Below are 19,962 nucleotides of genomic sequence, written 5' to 3' on the forward strand. Positions count from 1 at the left end.
TAAGTTTGGTACAGTAAGGAGTGCCTTAAACGTGCTGGCTGGAACCTATTATTTCGTTTTATCTTTTGCCTTACAGGCAATATTAAAATGAAAAGCTCCCAGAGGAGGCTTATTTGGGGCTCCCAGAAAAAGGTCGTCTTGTTTTAAATTAGAAAGTCCTGATAAGATTCAAATACTAAGGAGAACAAAAGAGATGGCCGCAGGAATCTTCAGAAGATTTTATCTTCCATCTTTAATAAACATATAGGGGAAATTGATGGCCAGCCCTTTGGCTTTCATTTAACAATTAGTGCTCGCTGACAAAAAAAATTATTCATGGCCCTCACTTTTGATGAACATTTGATTTGTCTACTCCCTCGCCTGTATATAAGTGTGTATAAAACAAGGAAAAAGTGCATACACAAAGTAACAAGGCACAACTGGCCGGATCATGGTTGTTATATGGCAGTTAAATATTGAGATGTGAATCAAATACCCATTCATAAAAGGACTCTGCATCAGAATGCATGCAGAAGACTTGCTACCAAGGCTTGCATACAGCCATTCAAAATAAAGAGAATGCACTGGATTTGAATGAGAAAAGAAAGGGAAGAGCCTAAGCCAAGGATCAACCCCCTCCTTCCCCTCCCTCATCCCTCTCTTTCCATCTCATTCCCCTCCTTTACAATCCTGCTTATGCTATCTTGTCCACCCATTTCTTCCGTATTTTACTTCTTCATTGTTTTCTGTGAATGTTTATTAAGATATGTTTTACAACATATTTATTTCTGCATCTTCCAGTTGATTCTTTGGTAATTTATAAAACCTCAAATTAATCTCAGACCATAACATTTGTAGCCGCTTCTTTTCTCCACTTTTCCCTCAAAGATCTACTGCTGTTTTTACAGATTTGCACACAGTAGGCCATAAAACCCTGAGATTCAATTACAGAACTACACTGAATCATATCCTTTCACCAAACATAACCTTCCTAACAGGCATCCCCATACTCTAAACTCTAGGATAGATTTTTTTTTTTTTTCACTTCTCATTTATGATAATATCTAACATTACCTGCTTCTGTCCCATTTATGGAAAGTAGAAAGCTAGCCAAAACAAATAATTTTAACATTGGACCGGATCCTTTATTGTGCCCAGCAAGACATACACAGGCCATCTCTCACTAGTCTGGCAGCAACAACATCATAATTTAGCTGTTCTTTTCTTTTCTTGCCAAAAGTCCTGTTTCTTAATATTATATGCATTTCTTTATTATTTCTAACGAAGTAAATATTACAAGCTAATATAAGATGCCTGAATGATTGCCAAATGAACACATTAGGGCAACCTCCAGTTTTTTAACCAAGTACCATTTTTTTAATTTAGCTCTATTGTTAATTTAGAATTTACCTAGCAAAAAGAAAAAAGATGGGAATAGAGAATTCATAATTGATTTATGAAAGGGAAGAACAACTTGCGCATGGTAGTAAAAGATAGACAATCTCACCTTTGGTAGGTATGGAACACAGCCTAGGCCCATTGACTAGTTTCAGAACAAGAAACAAACACAAGTTAGATAGCAAAAAGAATGTGATAAAGTAAAATGACTCAGAACATATCCACTTCTAGAAGCATACCTTAAATATGAACATAAGAGAACCCACCACCTTTTGGTGATAACTTGAAAGAGAGGGATCTCGAAGAATTCTCATAAGGGAACTAATAGCAACCTATTCATTGCAAATCCAATTTTTAGATAGCTAAGAAAACAGCAATGGCATACTCATAAAGCAAACTTTCTTCTTTTCTTTTTTAGGTGTGTGGAATGCACCGAATGGGATCACAATTCAATTTTCTCACCAAGATACATGCACAAAGCAAACATTACCGTGGAATAATAATCCTCAGAAGCTGCGAAAGATGGCCAAAGTTCTGCAGGTAGCTCTTCCATGGAAACAACATGCTGACCAGTATCGCTTGCAGCACGAGTAACTTCTCCATGTGAACCAGGCAATTTCTGCTGATTGCGCTTATGTACATGGGGATCTAAAGCACCCATAATCCCTAAAACCTGCAAGATGACAATTAAATCCCAAACTCGCAAACCATTCCATGATTCTCAAAGAATAGCATCAATCATAAATTCATAATGGTATACCTTTAAAACTTCACGTCTGGTTGACCATGCCAACTCGCCATTCAACAATTTTAAGAGCAAACCAAGCAACTGCGGGTACTCATTGTATGGAGAAATAACATAGCTGAATGTATAGATCATTGGTTATTCAAAGTTCCAATATAAATAGATTACCTAAAGCACAGTTGGCATAAATAGCAGATAAAGTTGGGTTTAGCTTTTAAATAAATTTCATTCCTAGTCTAATACACCAAAAAAAAAAAATCATCATTGAAGGATCCATAATGATTTTTAAGTTTTAACCTTACAAAATATCTGAAAATACAACATTATGAAATATTTTCAATAAATGGATGATCTGAGATTTTCAGATTTATTAAATTATGTGTCTCAACTCTCAACCATGCCAATTATATACTATTAGTCTTAATGCTTTTGACCTTCCTCATCTTTCTTCCCCTTAGTCCCTCATCGTCTTCTGTTTTTTTTTCATCAAGCAACTGCAGGTACTCCTTGTATTGAGAAATAACATCGCTGAATGTATAGATTATTGGTTATTCAAAGGTCCAATATAAATAGATTACCCAAAGCACAGTTGGCATAAATAATGTATGAAGTTGAATTTTGATTTTAAAGAACTTGCATTCCTAGTCTGAAGAAAAAAAAAATCGTCGATTGAAGGATCCATCATAATTTTTAAGTTTTAACCTTACAAAACATCTGAAAATACAACATTATGATATATTTTCAACAAATGCATGATCTGACGCTTCTAGATTTATTAAATTGTGCATCTCAACCACTCCAAGTATATATTGTTAGTCTTAAATCTTAATGCTTTTCACCTTCCTCATCTTTCTTCCCCTTGGTCCCTCATTGCTTCTCCGTTTTATATTTTCATCCTATCTAGCATGTCAGTTACCATCTAATCAACAAATGCACCAGTCACAGATTCAGGTACCAGTTGATTACTAATTGACTATTTGACCACCTTGAGAATATTGGCACTATAAGATGTGGAACAGTCCAACACCTAGGTGAGGACCACATTGGTCAGAAGCATAGCAGAGGGATCTAAACAAACTGTTCCAATTGGATGTCAGAGTTCTCTGGTAAAAACTAATGCAGAAGGATCCTTGAAGCACCACAATAAATCAGATAAGTTTTGTTGCAACGCCTCATCTGGGCAAACAAATGATATGTTCTCTGATTCTCTCTTAATGACGAACTAACTTGCATACCCTAAAATAAGATGGCATTCCATTTTTATTTGTTATCAATCTTTTATATTAAATGAAGTTCAAAAAACATTACAAGTAACCATAGAACACCAAGCCATCTCAGAATAAATAAATGTGCAAAATGAATAGTTATAAAAAAGAAAAGGCAAACAATATTAACACCAAATGGGCAGATGGATATATAAAAAAACAAGAAGAGCCCTTAAAACAAGAAGAAGAAGGGGGGAGAAGAATGAGTAATAACACACCCCGTGCTTTGTACAACTTGACCAAGAGTTGCCACAGCTACCTCCCTCTTATTAGCAGCAGCCCCATCCAAGAGTGCTTCAACAATTAAAGGCACTAACTCACGTAGATACTGCCTCATTGCAAAGCCACCCTATGCCAAAATCAACAAGTACAAAATCAGAAACTCTTTTCCATTCATTGTGTTTTTTCAAATCATTTAGGTCTGCAATATTCAGTTAAAAATTTTATAAAAAAATGCACAAGCAAAATTAGGTTTCTGGAATTAACTGATGAGAGAGCAAGGAAAAAATCAAAAGCACAGAAGAAAAACAGCAAAACGTTGGTTCAGTGATCAATGGCACTAAGATTTATAAAAATATGCTTGGCAGCTTCGGTGCAAACTAAATATCTCATTAATATATCAGCACTTAAAAGGCAGTACATGCTAAATTTTGGTTCAAAAGATGAAAGATGATAGCACAAAATTTACTGGTAAATGAAAAAGATATAAGCAGTATCCCACATTAAAACTTGATTGTCGGAACGAAAATTTTTTGATTTTTTTCATCAAAAATCATTATCTAGTGTGGAAAAAAAAGTAAGTCACAACATTGAACAGAAAACATATGGTTGCTTCACAGACTCGAAATTTACCAGAGAAGTAGCATGATATTGCCCAGACAAAGTAACTAAAACATAGGATGGTTTCACCTACCACTTTGAAAAGCTCCCCAACAGTAGCAAGAACTCCTGTGAGAATACCATTAAAAGCATTGACGCCGTTGCCTTCAGACAGCCTTGCAACCAGGGCCTGAAAGTTTGCATCACAAAAAAGCACTCAACTAATCCATGCTAGACCAGCAATAAAATATTGAATAGCAAGTTTTGAATACCCACTAAAATGGGGTCACTGCATGAACCCTCACCGACAGACTAAGATCATAGAAAAGAATTAATCAATATCCAAATATTGTAAATTACAAATAACAGGTCAACCTTATGAACTGGAGCAATATATGGAAGTATCAATCGTCCACAATTACGAATTAAGCAACCCAATAATCTGGCACTTTCTTCTTTGCACTTGCTATCCACACTGTATGGACAAGAAATATAGAATTTCCAATAGATTAAAATTACTCTTAATCATCAGAATAATAGAAAGTAATTATAGACATAAGCATAAGCAACCAAAATCACTTGTCAACCTTTGCTCTAGATACATCAGCAATTGTATGAGATGGCGACGAAGTGCCGGAAGAACATAAGCAGGATTCTTTTCAGATAGTCTGCTAGCCACTGATATAGCAAGCTCTCGGACATCAAAGTCCTATGGGAAAAAAGAGGGAAACATAATGAGCATGTCACTTGAAGAATAAGGCCTGTTTTAGTCCAATGCAGGGTCAATAACAAGTGAAGCATTTAATAAACTGGATGATAAGAAAACTCAAGAGGTTGACACTTAGTGCAATGGTAAGATTGCTCCATTGTGGCTTGGGTGTCATGGGTTCAAATCATAGAAACAGCCTCTCCGCAGCTGCATACATCTGACTGTTCCTAAACCCCACAATGGCGGGAGCCTTGTGTAGTAGGCTGCCCTTTATGATGAGGAAACTCAAACAAGTAATCCATCCATTATTTAGAATGCTTCTTCAATTTAAATTCACTCTTGAGAGAACTCATCAAATCTAAAAGGGATGTCTTTTCAATCGTAGTGGCAGCAATAACTTTTCTTTTCAATATCCTTCAAGGGTTTATAGACCAGCATCCTTTTCTATATTTGTTCTATAAAATAGTGAAGAATGCTTTAGGCTTACAAGGGTATAAGTCAATTCTCTAACATAAGGGATCAAGGTAACATTTCTTTGCCAGTGATAATCATTTGACCCCAGAAATCAGTAATCTAATCACCAAACACAATCAGTTATAACTGTCATAAAATGCATGAGTTTGCCACAAAAAACATAGCTAGCTCACTTATCCTACTGCTCCATTTGGATTCTTAAGGCATAAAATGCAGGTTGTTAAGAAATCAACCTCATCCCTACCCTTTCTGGTTACTCTCTAGTAGAAAAGCCACTTTACCAAAAAACATGTATTAAGCTTGGCTTCAAGGCCTTTATAAAGTGCTGATCATCATTGGCATAAAGTGCTTTCCCTAAATCACTAGTTTACCCAAGTTTTAATACACCACAGAGAGTTAACATATTGGAGGAAGCTGATTTGTAACAACAAACATTTCACCGTCTTATCAAAAATGCTGATAAAAGCACTTCTTCACAAACACTGTCAATTCTTCCAATGACAAGCACACAAACAACTCTATTTTCAAAGATACATTGCTCTTAAAAAAAAACTCTAGCATTCCCTTCCATGCACTTGCAAAATATCATACAAGTACAATTTTATCACAATACTTCAAATTAATCATGTCTTCAAGTCTTCAACTATTTGACACCTCTGTCTTATCAGAAAAGTACATTAGTGTGCCTTCTCATCTCAAAATATTCAAGATGGATAGGCAATACTTCCAAATACCCACTGCTCTTCAAAAAACTCCAGCATTCTCTTCAATTCATTTGCAACATATGATACAAGTAGAACCCTATCATAACTACTACAAATTAACCACATCTTCAATTATTTAACACCTCCACCATATCGAAAAAAGTATATTAATGTGTTTTCTCACCTCAAAGTATTCAAAATGGACAGAAAATCATATTTTTTATAGTGCAAGGCACAAACAACTAGCCAGGGAGAATTTAGTGCATTTCTCTGTAGGCAGTCACTGTTCTAGCTATAATCACCAATATGTACCACTTATTTGGATGGTACCATAGTAGTTTTGTGTACTTTTCTACACCACCTTTCCTAGCAAAAGGTGCATCTTTGTTAACTCAAGCATCTTCTTGGCAGCATCCAGGGAAGCCAATTAAAAGCCTCCACCATTCTAACTGTCAGTATCCCCCTCTCCCAGTAAAATTTTTTCCAGTCATGAATGCATCAAAGTTCTTCATAGTAAAGTGATCTTTATCTACCTTCTTTAAAAAAACTGGATGTATCCCAGATCTCCAAGTCTCACTCCATTTAAGTTGATAGACTTCTTTTCCTAATCATAATTCCTTTTTTCAATGGCACATCATCACTCTTTTATCAAGATTATATCATACTTTTTGGAACATTTCCATTAAATCAGAGGCGAGCAAGGCCTGATGCTCCTCATATAGCATTATTTGACTTCCTTTATTTGTGTGTGCAAATATTTTCAGCAAAGATATAGCAAAGCAGTGGCGGCACTGGAGGGATAAATAACTGCTGATCTATGGTATCATCTCACAGTAATCACAGTCAGATCTTAGTGACCTTCCATGTAAAATCAAAATGACAATTTTTTAAGAATGAAACAATTTTGAACAAACTTTCTTTTTAACACTTGTCTGAAAAGAAAACCTAATTCTCAATCAATAAGCAATTTGATCATACCACTTTAAGAGAGTAGTAAATAAACTTCAGCTAACTTTTAATGAGCTCTTATCAAGCCTTTTGACTTCAAAAGTGATAGAACCTTTTTTGACCCGCCTACAAACACATCACAAAGCTACTACTACAACTAAATTAAATAAAAATGATGAGCATGAAAGTGTTATACTTAATTCAGCAGCTTCTGTGCATCTAAAGAAGGGCATGGCAAAAGCAGCAAATCTCCTTCCACATATGGCACATGAAAAATGCAAGTGATGTAACAGATAAACACAAGAACTGGGACTCTTGAACAGAGAATACTTGTCACACTACCTGCTGGTCTTTTGGGAAAAACAATGCAACAAAAAGATAGGAAGGGATTCATAAAAAATCCCAATCTATCTTTTTGACAATAGAGTCCTTGTCCAAATCCTTGGGTGATCAGCAATGGTAACTTTTGAGCTTTTGCAAAGTCATCCATGCATTGCTTTCTTTCCATTTTTCTCTTACTATTTTATTACATTCATTAAGATGGTGTTTGTTGTACACTGCATTTCCACAGGCAGTAACTCTTCTACATTTATCATTTTAACCATTTAAATTTATTAAAAGAAGTAATTTATGGTGGAATTGTCCACTCTCCAACCAAAAAATAACTCAAGAAAATAAACAAACAAGATGACTATTACAGTACTAAAATACTGACCATTCAACTATGCAATCACCAACATGCATAGCTATGTTTGAGCATATTTTATGGAGGCTAAGAAATATCACAACATATAGTGGGAACAGGTTGCTAGAAATACCAGCATAACAGTCCTAATTTTCATAGACCGAAGTAACAGTATAAATAATGATAAGAAATGATATTACCTCATCATTAAGAGCAACAAAAATGGAACTCAAGCTATCAGCCTGGGCCAAAAATTCATCAAAAGTACCATTATCATCCAGAGACAAAAAGATAGACCGTCTAACGCTAACATCAGCATCCGCAACTGCTGCAATTAGAAGTTTTCCCATAATCTGCAAAGGTGGTGACAATACAATCACAGTGTAACTTGCATATTCATATCTGACATAAAAAATTCCAGATTAACATGCAACCTAAGTTTAATTGTCAAGGAAAACAACCAGAGTTGTCTCATTGAGTACAAAGCCTGAGAGACACCCAATTGCCACCAAACGCAAAGAAGTTATCACTCCTTACAGTAAAATAAGTTGTCACCAAAGACAGAGAAGTTATTACTTCACACAGCATAAATAAGTTGGGTCTCTCAAACAAATATAAACTGCAAGTTGAACACCATATCCATTATATCCACAATTTGATTGAGGCAATTAGAAAAGCATAAGTTTCATAAGTGTATGCTGATTATTATGTGAGTATATAAAGGTCCCAGAGTGGTTCCTCATCTTTTAATAATTTTTCTTCAAAAAAAAAAAAAAAGTGAAACAGTCATCAACATGAAAAACTATAACAATTTTGGTGCATCAGGGGGTTGGTGGAGTGGGGACGTTATTGATTGCCTCCAGAGATCCAAAGCAAATATCTTTTCAATATATAACAGACCTCTTTCTTTCCACCAGTAAATATAAAAACCAAGATTCAGTTTCAAGGGTCCCTAAGCAGTAAATACTATTTCTGCTTCTTGCAACAGCATAGCTTCTTAAGTGATACAGGTAGAAAACTGACAACATGAGGACATGTATATACAGACATGCATAGTGATAAATAAAAGATCATTATATGTGCACATATACATCTATCTGTGTCCATGAATATCTTAGAGGACCATTTCAATAATGAAGGCAAAGATGTTGCAAGTTTTAAACAATTTGAAAAAACAAACTTCTGTTATGAATTCCAGATAGCTTGCCTTCCACTTAAACAAACCACAAATTTTTGAATGGCCTATAAGCACCAAGTAGACAAGCTGTTAGTCAAAAAATTTTAAGTAGCATGACGGCCAATTAGGCCCTCTGGTATCCATTCCCCAGATTGTTGAATAATAAAGGAATAAAACAGAAACAGGATAAAGAACAAGCATTAGAGCATGTATTAAGGTTGTTCACATGGGATTGGTTTGTCATTAGCTCCTATGCAAAACAAAACCTATGAAATGGCAGCTTCATTTATCTTCATGCGAGATACCTCCACCCAGTGTTCCTCTATTCCCCTTCCTTTTCACCTCCACATGAATATGTTTCTATATAAAGTTGTATAGATCCAGACAGCCAGACCATCTCAAAAAAAATCTCCCTTATTTCATGATTGGTGAGAGCCTAATCTTTGTACCAGCATCCATTTTATTTTTTCCTTGTTTGACAGGTTTTGAAACCTCCATGGAAAAAAAAATAAAGTGAGTATAAGATTACGGCTTCCATGTAACAATTACAAATTGTAATCAAGCAATTTGAAAGAGATCTATATTTTGCTACAGTAATGCAAATTAATGTCATATAAAGGGTTTCTGCATGAAGTTTGAAGGTTAATTAGGGAGCAGCTTGATTAGGCTATTGTTTTTTATTTTGAAGTTCATAAGTTTTGTAATACCAACAATAAGGTTCGATTCAATTCATACGAATTTTTCATGATGTATCAGAGTCCTTTCATTATCAACATAAGCTTTTCCTTCAAGGACTAAAGCATCATCACTTTCCATCTTCAGTTTTAACCAAATAGATGCGCACAATACATCAATCCCAATAAAGTTTTAGGAGTCTTTTTAAACCCATAATAAGTTTTAGTCAGCTATGATATATATGAATTTTAAAAAGAAAAAGAAAAAGGGTCACAACAAACCATGTTCTGCGAGGATTAGGACCCTACATAAAATTCCTGGACATGGTTAGTTCCCAAAACTCTATAATAGTGCACAAATTTATAAGTGGTCACATGTGATCCACATAAACATGAAATCACAAACACGTTGTTCACACGTCTCAATGTGCTATCTAGGGGCTCACATTGCATCTGTCCACAGTGTGTCTTAACCTACCCTTCTCCAACTCAGAAAGACTATGTTCACCTAGCCAATTAGTGTGGATCAACTAAATGCAAATGATTTTGCATAATGAGAAATGATGTAAGAACTAATTCATCGAAGTTGAAGGATTAATGTGAATAGATGGACTAGAAGGTGGACTATAGGTCAAATTCATGTGGACAAATCCAAGCAAGTCCTTCAGTTAGCAGCATTAGAGAGCAAAAATCAAAACAGCTTTGCAATACTGCATGAACATGGATATTAGAATTGGATTCAGATGCATTTTCAAGTGTCTGACTCGGCAAATACCAAGGATTGGAGTCCTTGCAGAATGGGGACCATCTCGGCCGACCTATTCCATTCTAGTGAAATCACGGCACATGGGATAGGTGCCGGATCCCGAAACTCACTTCCATCCCCCATCCCGACCATCCCACCTTCATGTTGGCTAGGTCACGTGCGGATACAGTCATTTCGGTCGGGATGTGCCCTTGTTTTGTTCTCTGGACGATGCTTCAGCCTTCAACTCATCACCAGAAGGACTTACCTTTTTCCGATGCTGATGTGTCGATGTTGTCGCTGGAGGGAGCTCGGTTTGTAGGCTCCTCATGTGTTTTTCTTGCAATGAGCAAAGCATGGGCTCGGAACCTTAGACCACTTAGAAACCCCTCCTTCCATATTTTAGGGCTTGGATTGCGCAGAAATGATTTTCCCACAATGAGTAGAGCACGGAAGCAATGGAGCCATGGAGCGCTTAGGAGGGAGGGAGGAGGGAGCATAAGGTGCTCAAATGAGTGTGTTTTTTCCCTACCCCCTTTGATGAGTAGAGTTCACGCGCCCACTCAGATCGCATTCAGTGGACTAACCACTTAGAGTCAGACATGCCTACGTGAAAAGTCACAGGGTGCCAAAGTCACAGGTTTTCTTTCCTTCGATGCGCTCAAGACTCAGGAGTGGACTACATCTACTCCATATGCGCATTAAAAATAAAGACTAACACCTGAGATGCTCGCTCAAGATGACCACCAGGATGGAGCAAGAAACAAGGCATCTGTTCCATGGGAAAATTGGGACATCCCTATCCCACAGAATTTAAAACCTTGGCAGATAGAAAAATACATGAGATATATGAGTTCACCTAAACTATATATGTATACCTTTGAACAAGGTAGGCTAAATCGGTACTAGGATCTATACCGATTAACTACTGGCATGGTACAGCGTTGTACTGACACTCAGCACGACACTAAACCGACGCTCAATATAGCTAGGCATGCCGGTTCCCAAGCAGCACAATTTTTTTTATTGTTTTTCAAAGTTTTTTATGTTTAACGATGTTTTGTGAAGGTTTGGACTGATTTAAACATTAATTTGATGTTTTCAAGGTGTTTTGATGTTTTTCAATGTGTTGTTTCTTTTTTTCATACTTTTTTTTATAAAATAATTATACTTTCAATGATAAATACAATTAAAGTACGATAATCATTATATTCATAAAGAAAATCAATAAAATACAGAATAATGTCAATTTAAATACAACTTGACATAGAAAATCTCATGGAGTGGCGAAGTTTCTCATAGATGTCGAGGTCGCCTACATATGCAGGAGGCTCAACCCAATTTTCTATCCATATGGCCCCTCACTCATGTAACCTCATTGGGCCATCATAAGATACAGTCTAGATAGTCCTTGTATGTGTTGTGGATGATGGTGTCGCTCTGGGAGAAGTCATCATATCTCCACAACCATAGTATTGAGCAAATGACTCCTCTTAAATCACAGGATATACAAAGACTATGCTATGTGCCTTATTGTAGCCCAACAAGCTTACAAGAGCAAGGAGCCATATGGATAGAGAATTGCATTGAGCCTCCTGCATACATAGATGACCCTGACATCTATAAGAAACTTCACCTCTCCACGAGATTTTCTATGTCCATTTGCATTTAGATTGACTTTTTATTTTGTATTTTATTGATTTTCTTTATAAATATAATGATTTATGCATTTTAATTAGATTTATCATGGAAATTATAGTCATTTTATAAACAAAAAACATGAAGAAAACACATCAAAGAACATCAAAACATCTCAAAAAACATCAAATTAATATTTAAATCCCTCAAAATCTTAATAAAACATCATTAAACATCAAAAAAAATTTGAAAAAATAAAAATATTGCACCAGATCGAAACCAGCACGCTAGCCGCATTGAGTGTTGGTGCGGTACCAAACCAATACCATACCAGTAGCTAACCGGTATGGCTATTGATATCGATTTAGCCTACCTTGCTTAAATCCTTGACTCATCTCTAAAAGGAACAAATACTCACTCCTAACATCAAAAAGGGGACCAAAGTTATCGTTGAACGAGTTCAGTGTCTTTGCAATCTCTAATAGTGGCTACCAAGGAAGTTCATAAGTATACAAGTGTCTAATACATACCCAAGCCAGATATGCATGCGACAGATTTTTAGAGCAAGACATGAGTATCCAGGTGACACATCAATGTTGGGACATGAAAGTCCAACTTAGGTACGCACCCAGATTGGGAAAGTTGAGAGAATGGGGCTGGTGGTGAGAGGAGGGAAGGAGCAACCATTTTTCTCTACTTAACGTTCAGATGAAATTGGGAGAGGGAAAGGGGTAGGACTGATTGATGCGCATATCAGGAAGCATCCAAGGACTGAAAGGTTTAGGGTAGTAAGAGAGTTTTGAGATCAAGGAGAGGAGTAGGGCCTTAAGAGCGTTCTGATATTGAAGGGATAAATTTGGAATAAAATTGGGAAATATCCCCATTCTATATAATACTAAAATTTTATAATTTTCTGATTATATAATTATTTTTCAGCTGAAACTCCAAAACTTATTTGGCCTAGTCAAAACTTTTTTTTAAAAAAAAAAGTTTCAGGACCTTGTTAGAGTTATGCTTTATTTAGATTTTAGTGCTATTATGGTGGGATTCCAAGATCAGAATATCATGCCGTGGTCGTAAAATATCATAGCTATTATGATCGCATCACTATAGGGATTATAGGGTCAAACTTACCATATTTACTTGATTGTGATTATTAGACACAATTGTATGGTCAAACTTACCATATTTATTTGATTGTGATTATTAGACACAAATGTATAGCTACTATATTTGTTCGGATACAATTATAAAGCTACCATAGTAACCTTTCCACTTTTGTGTATTTATAGAGATATATTCATAAAGATGAGTATGTGAAAATACAAGAAAATCTTTTCCATTCACATGGCATCAGAGCACCAGGTTCCATAACCCTAGCCGCCACCCATCTCCACCACCTCAAACCACCGCCGTCTCCTCCTCCCTCACCACCCACCACCTCTCTTCTTGATCTCACCCTCTATTTCTTGATCTTCTCCCTATTTCTTGATCTTCTCTCTCTTATCTTCCTCTTCTATACAGCATAGATATCTTTCTTATGCCATGTGAAGGTTATCTAACTGTCTTTCTGGCTATCTACTAATTATAGAAGCGGTACACTGCCAGTGATTTCTCTAGCTACCCCCCGTCTTTCACTGTTTGGCTGTTTAGTTGTTTCTGTCTTCTTCTCTAGTTGCTATGGCATCCTCAAATAACGACAACAAACAACTCTCGACACTTCTAACTCCCTGTTCTAATACTGCGATAAAGAATCTAAGGGCAACTACAATAAAGCTTAATGGCACTAAGATCCTATTTGGGATTATTGTAGACAGTAGAGCTTTTGGAGCTTCTGCAAATAGAGCTTTAGAGAAGTAGAGCTTTCAGAAGTAGAGTTTTTATAAAAAGTTGTTTGTTGTTTGGTAACCACATTTATAAAGTATTTTGAAACTTTAATATATATTTGGTAACTAACTAAAATTAAAAAAAAATTGCTTTTGGTATGATAAAATGACAATAAAAGACATTGCATAGTATTGTATAGCGGAGAATAATATAATATAATATTATATATTATTATGTATTAAAATACTATTACCATATAATATAACATGATATTGTAATATAATATTTTAATATAATATTATATTATAGTTATAATAGAATTTATAATGTAATATAATATATCAGTTATAATCTAATCTAATAATAGATTATAATGTATTATATTATTATAATATATGATATTATTATAATATATTATATTATTATATAATAATATTATATTATTATTATATAATAATATTATAATAGATTATATTATATGTTTGTATGTAAATATTATCATATTTTAACATATTATTTTATTGTATAATATTATTATCATATAATGTAATATAATATTGTAATATAATATAAATATTATACTATAATATAATATTATTATAATTATGATGTAATATATAATGTAACAAAATATAATATATGGATTATAATATAATCTAATAATAAATTATAGTATAATAGAATAAATTATATTATTATAATATAATGATACTATATTATTATTAAATATCATTACATCAAATTGTATTTTTATAATATCATAGTATCATAATAGATTATGTTATATGTTTATAATATATCATAATATTAATTTATTATTATATTATGTTATATTTATTAAATTAATATTATGTTATATTTATAGTATAATAATATAATATGATGTGATGTAAGATGTATTTATGAGATTTGTTAGTAGACATTTCGGTCATTAAAAAAATTTTATCGAAATCAAAACAATTTTCCAACATTAACCAGAAAGTACTTTTGAGAAAAGTTTCAAAATGGAGCTTTTACTAAGTAGATCTTTTCAGCTTTCTGACAAAGCCAAAATAGCTTCCTAAATTTTTTATCAAACATCACTGTACCATCCAAAAATACTTTTGGAGGATCAGAAAGTGCTTTTTGATACTTCAAAAACTTAAATCCTTTTTGGCTAAACTTTTAGAATGTTAAAAAGCATTTTCTAACCCTCAAAAAATATTTTGGGATGATACAGTGATGTTTGATAAAAAATCAGAAAACTATTTTGATTTTGCCAAAAAGCTAAAAAAATCTACTTGGGAAAAGCTATATTTTGAAACTTTCCCCAAAAGTACTTTTTGACTAATATCGAAAAGTTGTTTTGATTTAAATAAATTTTTTTTAAGGACAGAAATATCTACTAACAAATCTCATAATTATATCATATTATATTATTATACTATAAATATAATATAATATAATAATAAATTAATATTATAATATGTTATAAATATATAACATAATCTATTATAGTAGTATTATATTATTCAAATATAATTTGATATAACAATATTTATTAATAATATAATATTATTATATTATAATTTATTATTAGATTAGATTAAAATCCATTATATTATATTACATTATATATTACATCATAATTATAATGATATTATATTATAGTATATATTATATCTTATTACATTATATGATAATAATATTATATAATAAAATAATATTTTAAAATGTAATAATATTTATGTTATAGACATATAATATAAACTATTATTATATTATAATAATACAATATAACATAACAATATTTTAATAATAATATATTATATTATATTATAATCTATTATTACATTTGATTATAATCAATATATTATATTACATTATAAATTATATTATAATTATAATATTATTATATTATATTATATTATTATATGATAATAATATTATATAGTATAATATTTTAATATATTATATTATATTATTCTCTTCTCTACTATACAATACTGTGCAGTTTTTTTATTGTCATTTTATCATATCAAAAGCATTTTTTTATTTTAGTCACCCAATATATATTAAAATTCCAAAGCACTTCATAAATGTAATTATCAAACAACAAATAGCTTTTCTAAAAACTTTAATTCCAAATGCTCCACTATCAAAAGCTCCAAAAGCTCTACTGCCACCAATAATCCCAAACAGAGCCTAACAACTTTTTATAAGCCCAATCATTCAAACTGTTTGTTGGTGCCCAAAGGAAGGCACAGCACTTAATTGATGATCCTCCAAATTCCAAAGATCCTACCTATGAAGATGGGCTGACTAATGATTTTTGTATTATATCATGGTTATTGAATAGCATGGAGAAGGTTAGTGCTGGTGTCATGTTCTTAAAGACGGCTAAACATATCTGGGACACCCTCAAAGAGATGGGCATGAGAAGAATATATCAAGGGTATTTGAACTCTATGAGCAACTTTTCACACTGCAACAAGATGATAAACCTATAGCCGATTACTATGCCCCTCTAAGAGGTATTCTTGGTAAGTTAGATTCACATCAACCTCTAGTCCTGGATCCACATAAGTTACAAAACTATCATGAAGGTTTGGCAGTTGCTAAATTTCTGTTTAGATTGAATCTATCTTTAATTCATCAAATTCATGGCCAGATTCTTGAAGGTGATTCAATTCCTTCTCTGTCTACAACTTTTTCTGAAGTTCTGTGTGTCCATTGGAACTACATTAGCCTCCACTACTATATATCAGATGGAGCACTCGGCTATGGCTGTTGATGGCCCAGGTCGAGGCCGTGCTAGAGGATGTGCTAGAGATTCAAGGGGAGGCCGTGGTGTTGGTAGCGGTCGTCCGCTCATATTTGACAAGAAATCACATCATTGTTCACATTGTGGGCACAACAATCATGTGTCTGAACAATGCTAGCTCAAATTTGGCAGACCTGACTGGCACAATTGATTTCTATAGACACTACGATTGATACTCCTGTTGCAACACCGTTGGCTCCTTCTGGCATGATGCAGATCCCTCAAACTGAGTATGAGAAATTTCTTCAGTTCCAATCTCCTCAATTTGCACAAATAGCTACTCACACCACCACTCCAGATACTGATACGTTCATTGCTGCCTCTGCTAATTCCTAGATATTAGATTCAGGAGCGTCATCTCATATGACAAATATAAAAACCAATTTCACTTCCTTGTCTAGTTCGAGTCATGTTCCTTCTGTTGCTGTTGCTTATGGCTCTTCTTGTCCTATTCTGGGTGAGGGAGTTGTTCATGCTTTCTCGTCACTTTTCTTAAATCATGTGCTTTATATTCCAAAGATCCCTATTAGCCTTTTGTCTATTAACCAAATAACCAAATCTAAAAATTGTTCTATGATATTCTTTCCCACATCTATGTTTTTCAAGATCTACAGATTAGGACAAGGATTGGTTTTAGGATTGAGAAAGATGGCCTCTATTATCTTGACAATGGTGCATCTTCCAGTATTTTAGCTGTGATTTCTTGGTCATCAACTATCTCTCCATTGTTGTGGCACTACCGATTAGGCCATCCTTCCTTACAGAAGCTAAAACAAGTTCTACCTTTTGAGTCGTCTGTATCTTCTTTGGAGTGTGAGTCCTGTCAATTGGATAAGCACCATCGTGCCTCCTATCCAAGTCGAGTCAATAAACTCAGTTCCATCCCTTTTGAATTAGTTCATTTTGATGTCTAGAGTCTATCATTTTACTTCTGTTGCTGGATTTAGATATTTTATTGTGTTTGTCGATGATTATTCTAAAATGACCTGGGTGTATATGTTGAAAGACAGGACACAAGTTCTTGATGTTCTCAAAATCTTTTATAATAAAATAAAAACCCAATTTTTCACTTCCATTCATGTTCTTCGCACTGATAATGCTCTTGAATTTTTGAAGCATAATGTTTCTCAATTCTACTATTCCAATGGTATTTTACATCAAACTACCTGTGCCCACACCTCTCAACAAAATGGTGTTGCTGAAAGAAAATATCAGCACTTACTAGATGTTGCTCGCACTCTCATGATTCAAATGCATGTACCTAAATATTTGTAGGCAGATGCTATTGACTGCTTGTTATTTGATTAACCGAATGCCATCATCAGTTCTCCACCGGGATATCCCTTATTCGTGTCTCTATCCTGATAAGCACATTTTCTCTCTTACTCCATGTGTTTTTGGGTGTGCCTATTTTGTGCAGGATCTTCGTCCTGATCTTTATAAATTGTCACCCAAATCAATCAAGTGTGTCTTTATGAGATATTCCCAGACTTAGAAGGAATAATAGATGTTATGATTCGGTGACTAGAAAATATCACACATCTGCGGATGTTATCTTCTTTAAATCCATTCTTTATTTCTCTGATGGGTCTCTAGATATCACTATTGAACATATTCCTCTTCCTCAACCAGTTGGGTCAGTTGAATCTGTGCCTGTTCGTGTTACAATTAAACCATTGTAGGTATATACCAGAAGACATAGATCTTATGCCTCTATCTCTACTCAAACTGATCCCTCGTCTTCAGCTGGAGATCCAAGCCATCAACCATCTGAATCTCCTGTGATTACCTCAGATTTAGATCTGCCAATTGCTCTCCATAAAGATAAACGATCTACCACAGCTCATCCCATTTTTCATTTTGCTTTCTATGATCGTCTTACCCCCTTCCTTTCACCAATTTGTCTTGTCCTCGTCATCTATGTCTGTATCCAGGTCATACAAGGAAGCTTTGGATAATCCAACTTGGAAGGCTACTATGGATGAGGAGATGGCCGCTCTCCTCTCCAAAGGTACTTGGGATCTGATTGATCCTCCTACTTGCTCTGACATTGTTCGTTGCAGATGGGTGTTCACTATCAAATATAGGCCAAATAGAACTATAGACAGATACAAAGCCAGACTTGTTGCAAAAGGGTTTACTCAGACTTGTGGTGTTGACTATTTTGAGATCTTCTCACTAGTTGCTTGGCTAAACTCTATCAGGGTGATCATCTCAGTTGCTGTCAACAAAAAGTGACCTATGTTCCAACTAGATGTCAAAAATGCTTTCTTATATGGTGATTTGATAGAGAAGATATATATGGAGCAACCTCCTGGATATGTTGCTCGGGGGGAGAACATGGTGTGCAGACTCAAGAAGGCAATTTATGGTCTCCAGCAGAGTCCTCATGCTTGATCTAACAAGCTCAACCAAGTTGTTATGGCATTTGGTTTCCGCAAGTGTAACTCTGATCACTCTATTTTTGTTTGTCAAAACTCTGTAGGAACTGCTATTTTGGTTGTTTATGTTGATGACATACTCTTGACCGGGAGTGATCTAAGTGGTATAGAGAAAACTAAGGAATACTTAAAACAGCATTTTGTTACCAAAGATATGGAGAAGCTTAGATACTTTCTTGGGATGGAAATTGCGCACAACAAACAAAGTATGTTCCTTTCTTAGAGGAAGTATGCTTTAGATTTATTACGATAGAAAGGATTACTTGAATGTAAACCTGAAAGTACTCCCATTAACATTGACCAAGAGTTCTAGGCTGAAGTTGCAGAATTATTTGAAGATGTTACACGATACAGGAAGTTAATAGAAAAACTCATTTATCTCACTATTACTAGACCAGACATAGCCTTTGTAGTGGGGGTTGTAAGTCAGTTTTTGCAAAAGCCTAAGACAGCTCACTAGAAAGCAGCCTTGGGAATATTAGCCTATGTTAAAAATTGACCAGAGAGAGATCTATTGTACAAGAAGTAAGGATATCTTAGAATTGAAGCCTATTCAGACTCTGGATATGCAGAAGATAAAGGGGACAGAAAATCCACATCAAGATACTGCACGTATGTGGGAGGTAATCTTATAACCTAGAGAAGTAAAAAGCAGAATGTTGTCGCCAGATCTAGTGCCAAGGCTGAGTATAAAGCTATGGCTCATACTGCTTACGAGATGATGTGGATAAAATTCTTGATGTCTGAGCTCGATTTTGATCACCCTGGTCCTATGCCTATGCATTGTGATGATTGGGCAACCATTTATATAGCGGGCAATCCTGTGTTCCACGAGAGGACCAAGCACATCGAAATAGATTACCATTTGTAAGAGATGCTGTGATGAACAAGAACATCAGAACACCATTCACTCTATCATCCAAACAGTTAG

The 19,962-nt window shown here is 34.5% G+C and overlaps 1 protein-coding gene across 3 annotated transcripts in view; it reads right to left on the reverse strand.

Moving 5' to 3' along the window:
• Positions 1-19,962, reverse strand: part of LOC105056261 (serine/threonine-protein kinase TOR) — a 75,771-nt gene that overhangs the window by 39,444 nt on the left and 16,365 nt on the right. For all 3 annotated transcript variants that reach the window (XM_010938396.4, XM_073247729.1, XM_073247730.1), the window contains 9 exons: positions 7,927-8,079; positions 4,794-4,915; positions 4,582-4,681; positions 4,301-4,396; positions 3,606-3,736; positions 2,138-2,240; positions 1,868-2,050; positions 1,617-1,709; positions 1,487-1,522 (listed from right to left, as the gene is read on the reverse strand). In XM_010938396.4, coding sequence (XP_010936698.1) covers positions 1,487-1,522; positions 1,617-1,709; positions 1,868-2,050; positions 2,138-2,240; positions 3,606-3,736; positions 4,301-4,396; positions 4,582-4,681; positions 4,794-4,915; positions 7,927-8,079 — 1,017 coding nt within the window. The remainder of the gene's footprint in view (positions 1-1,486; positions 1,523-1,616; positions 1,710-1,867; positions 2,051-2,137; positions 2,241-3,605; positions 3,737-4,300; positions 4,397-4,581; positions 4,682-4,793; positions 4,916-7,926; positions 8,080-19,962) is intronic.

This window comes from Elaeis guineensis, chromosome 13 (genome assembly GCF_000442705.2).
Source record: "Elaeis guineensis isolate ETL-2024a chromosome 13, EG11, whole genome shotgun sequence".
Lineage (NCBI taxonomy): Eukaryota > Viridiplantae > Streptophyta > Magnoliopsida > Arecales > Arecaceae > Elaeis > Elaeis guineensis.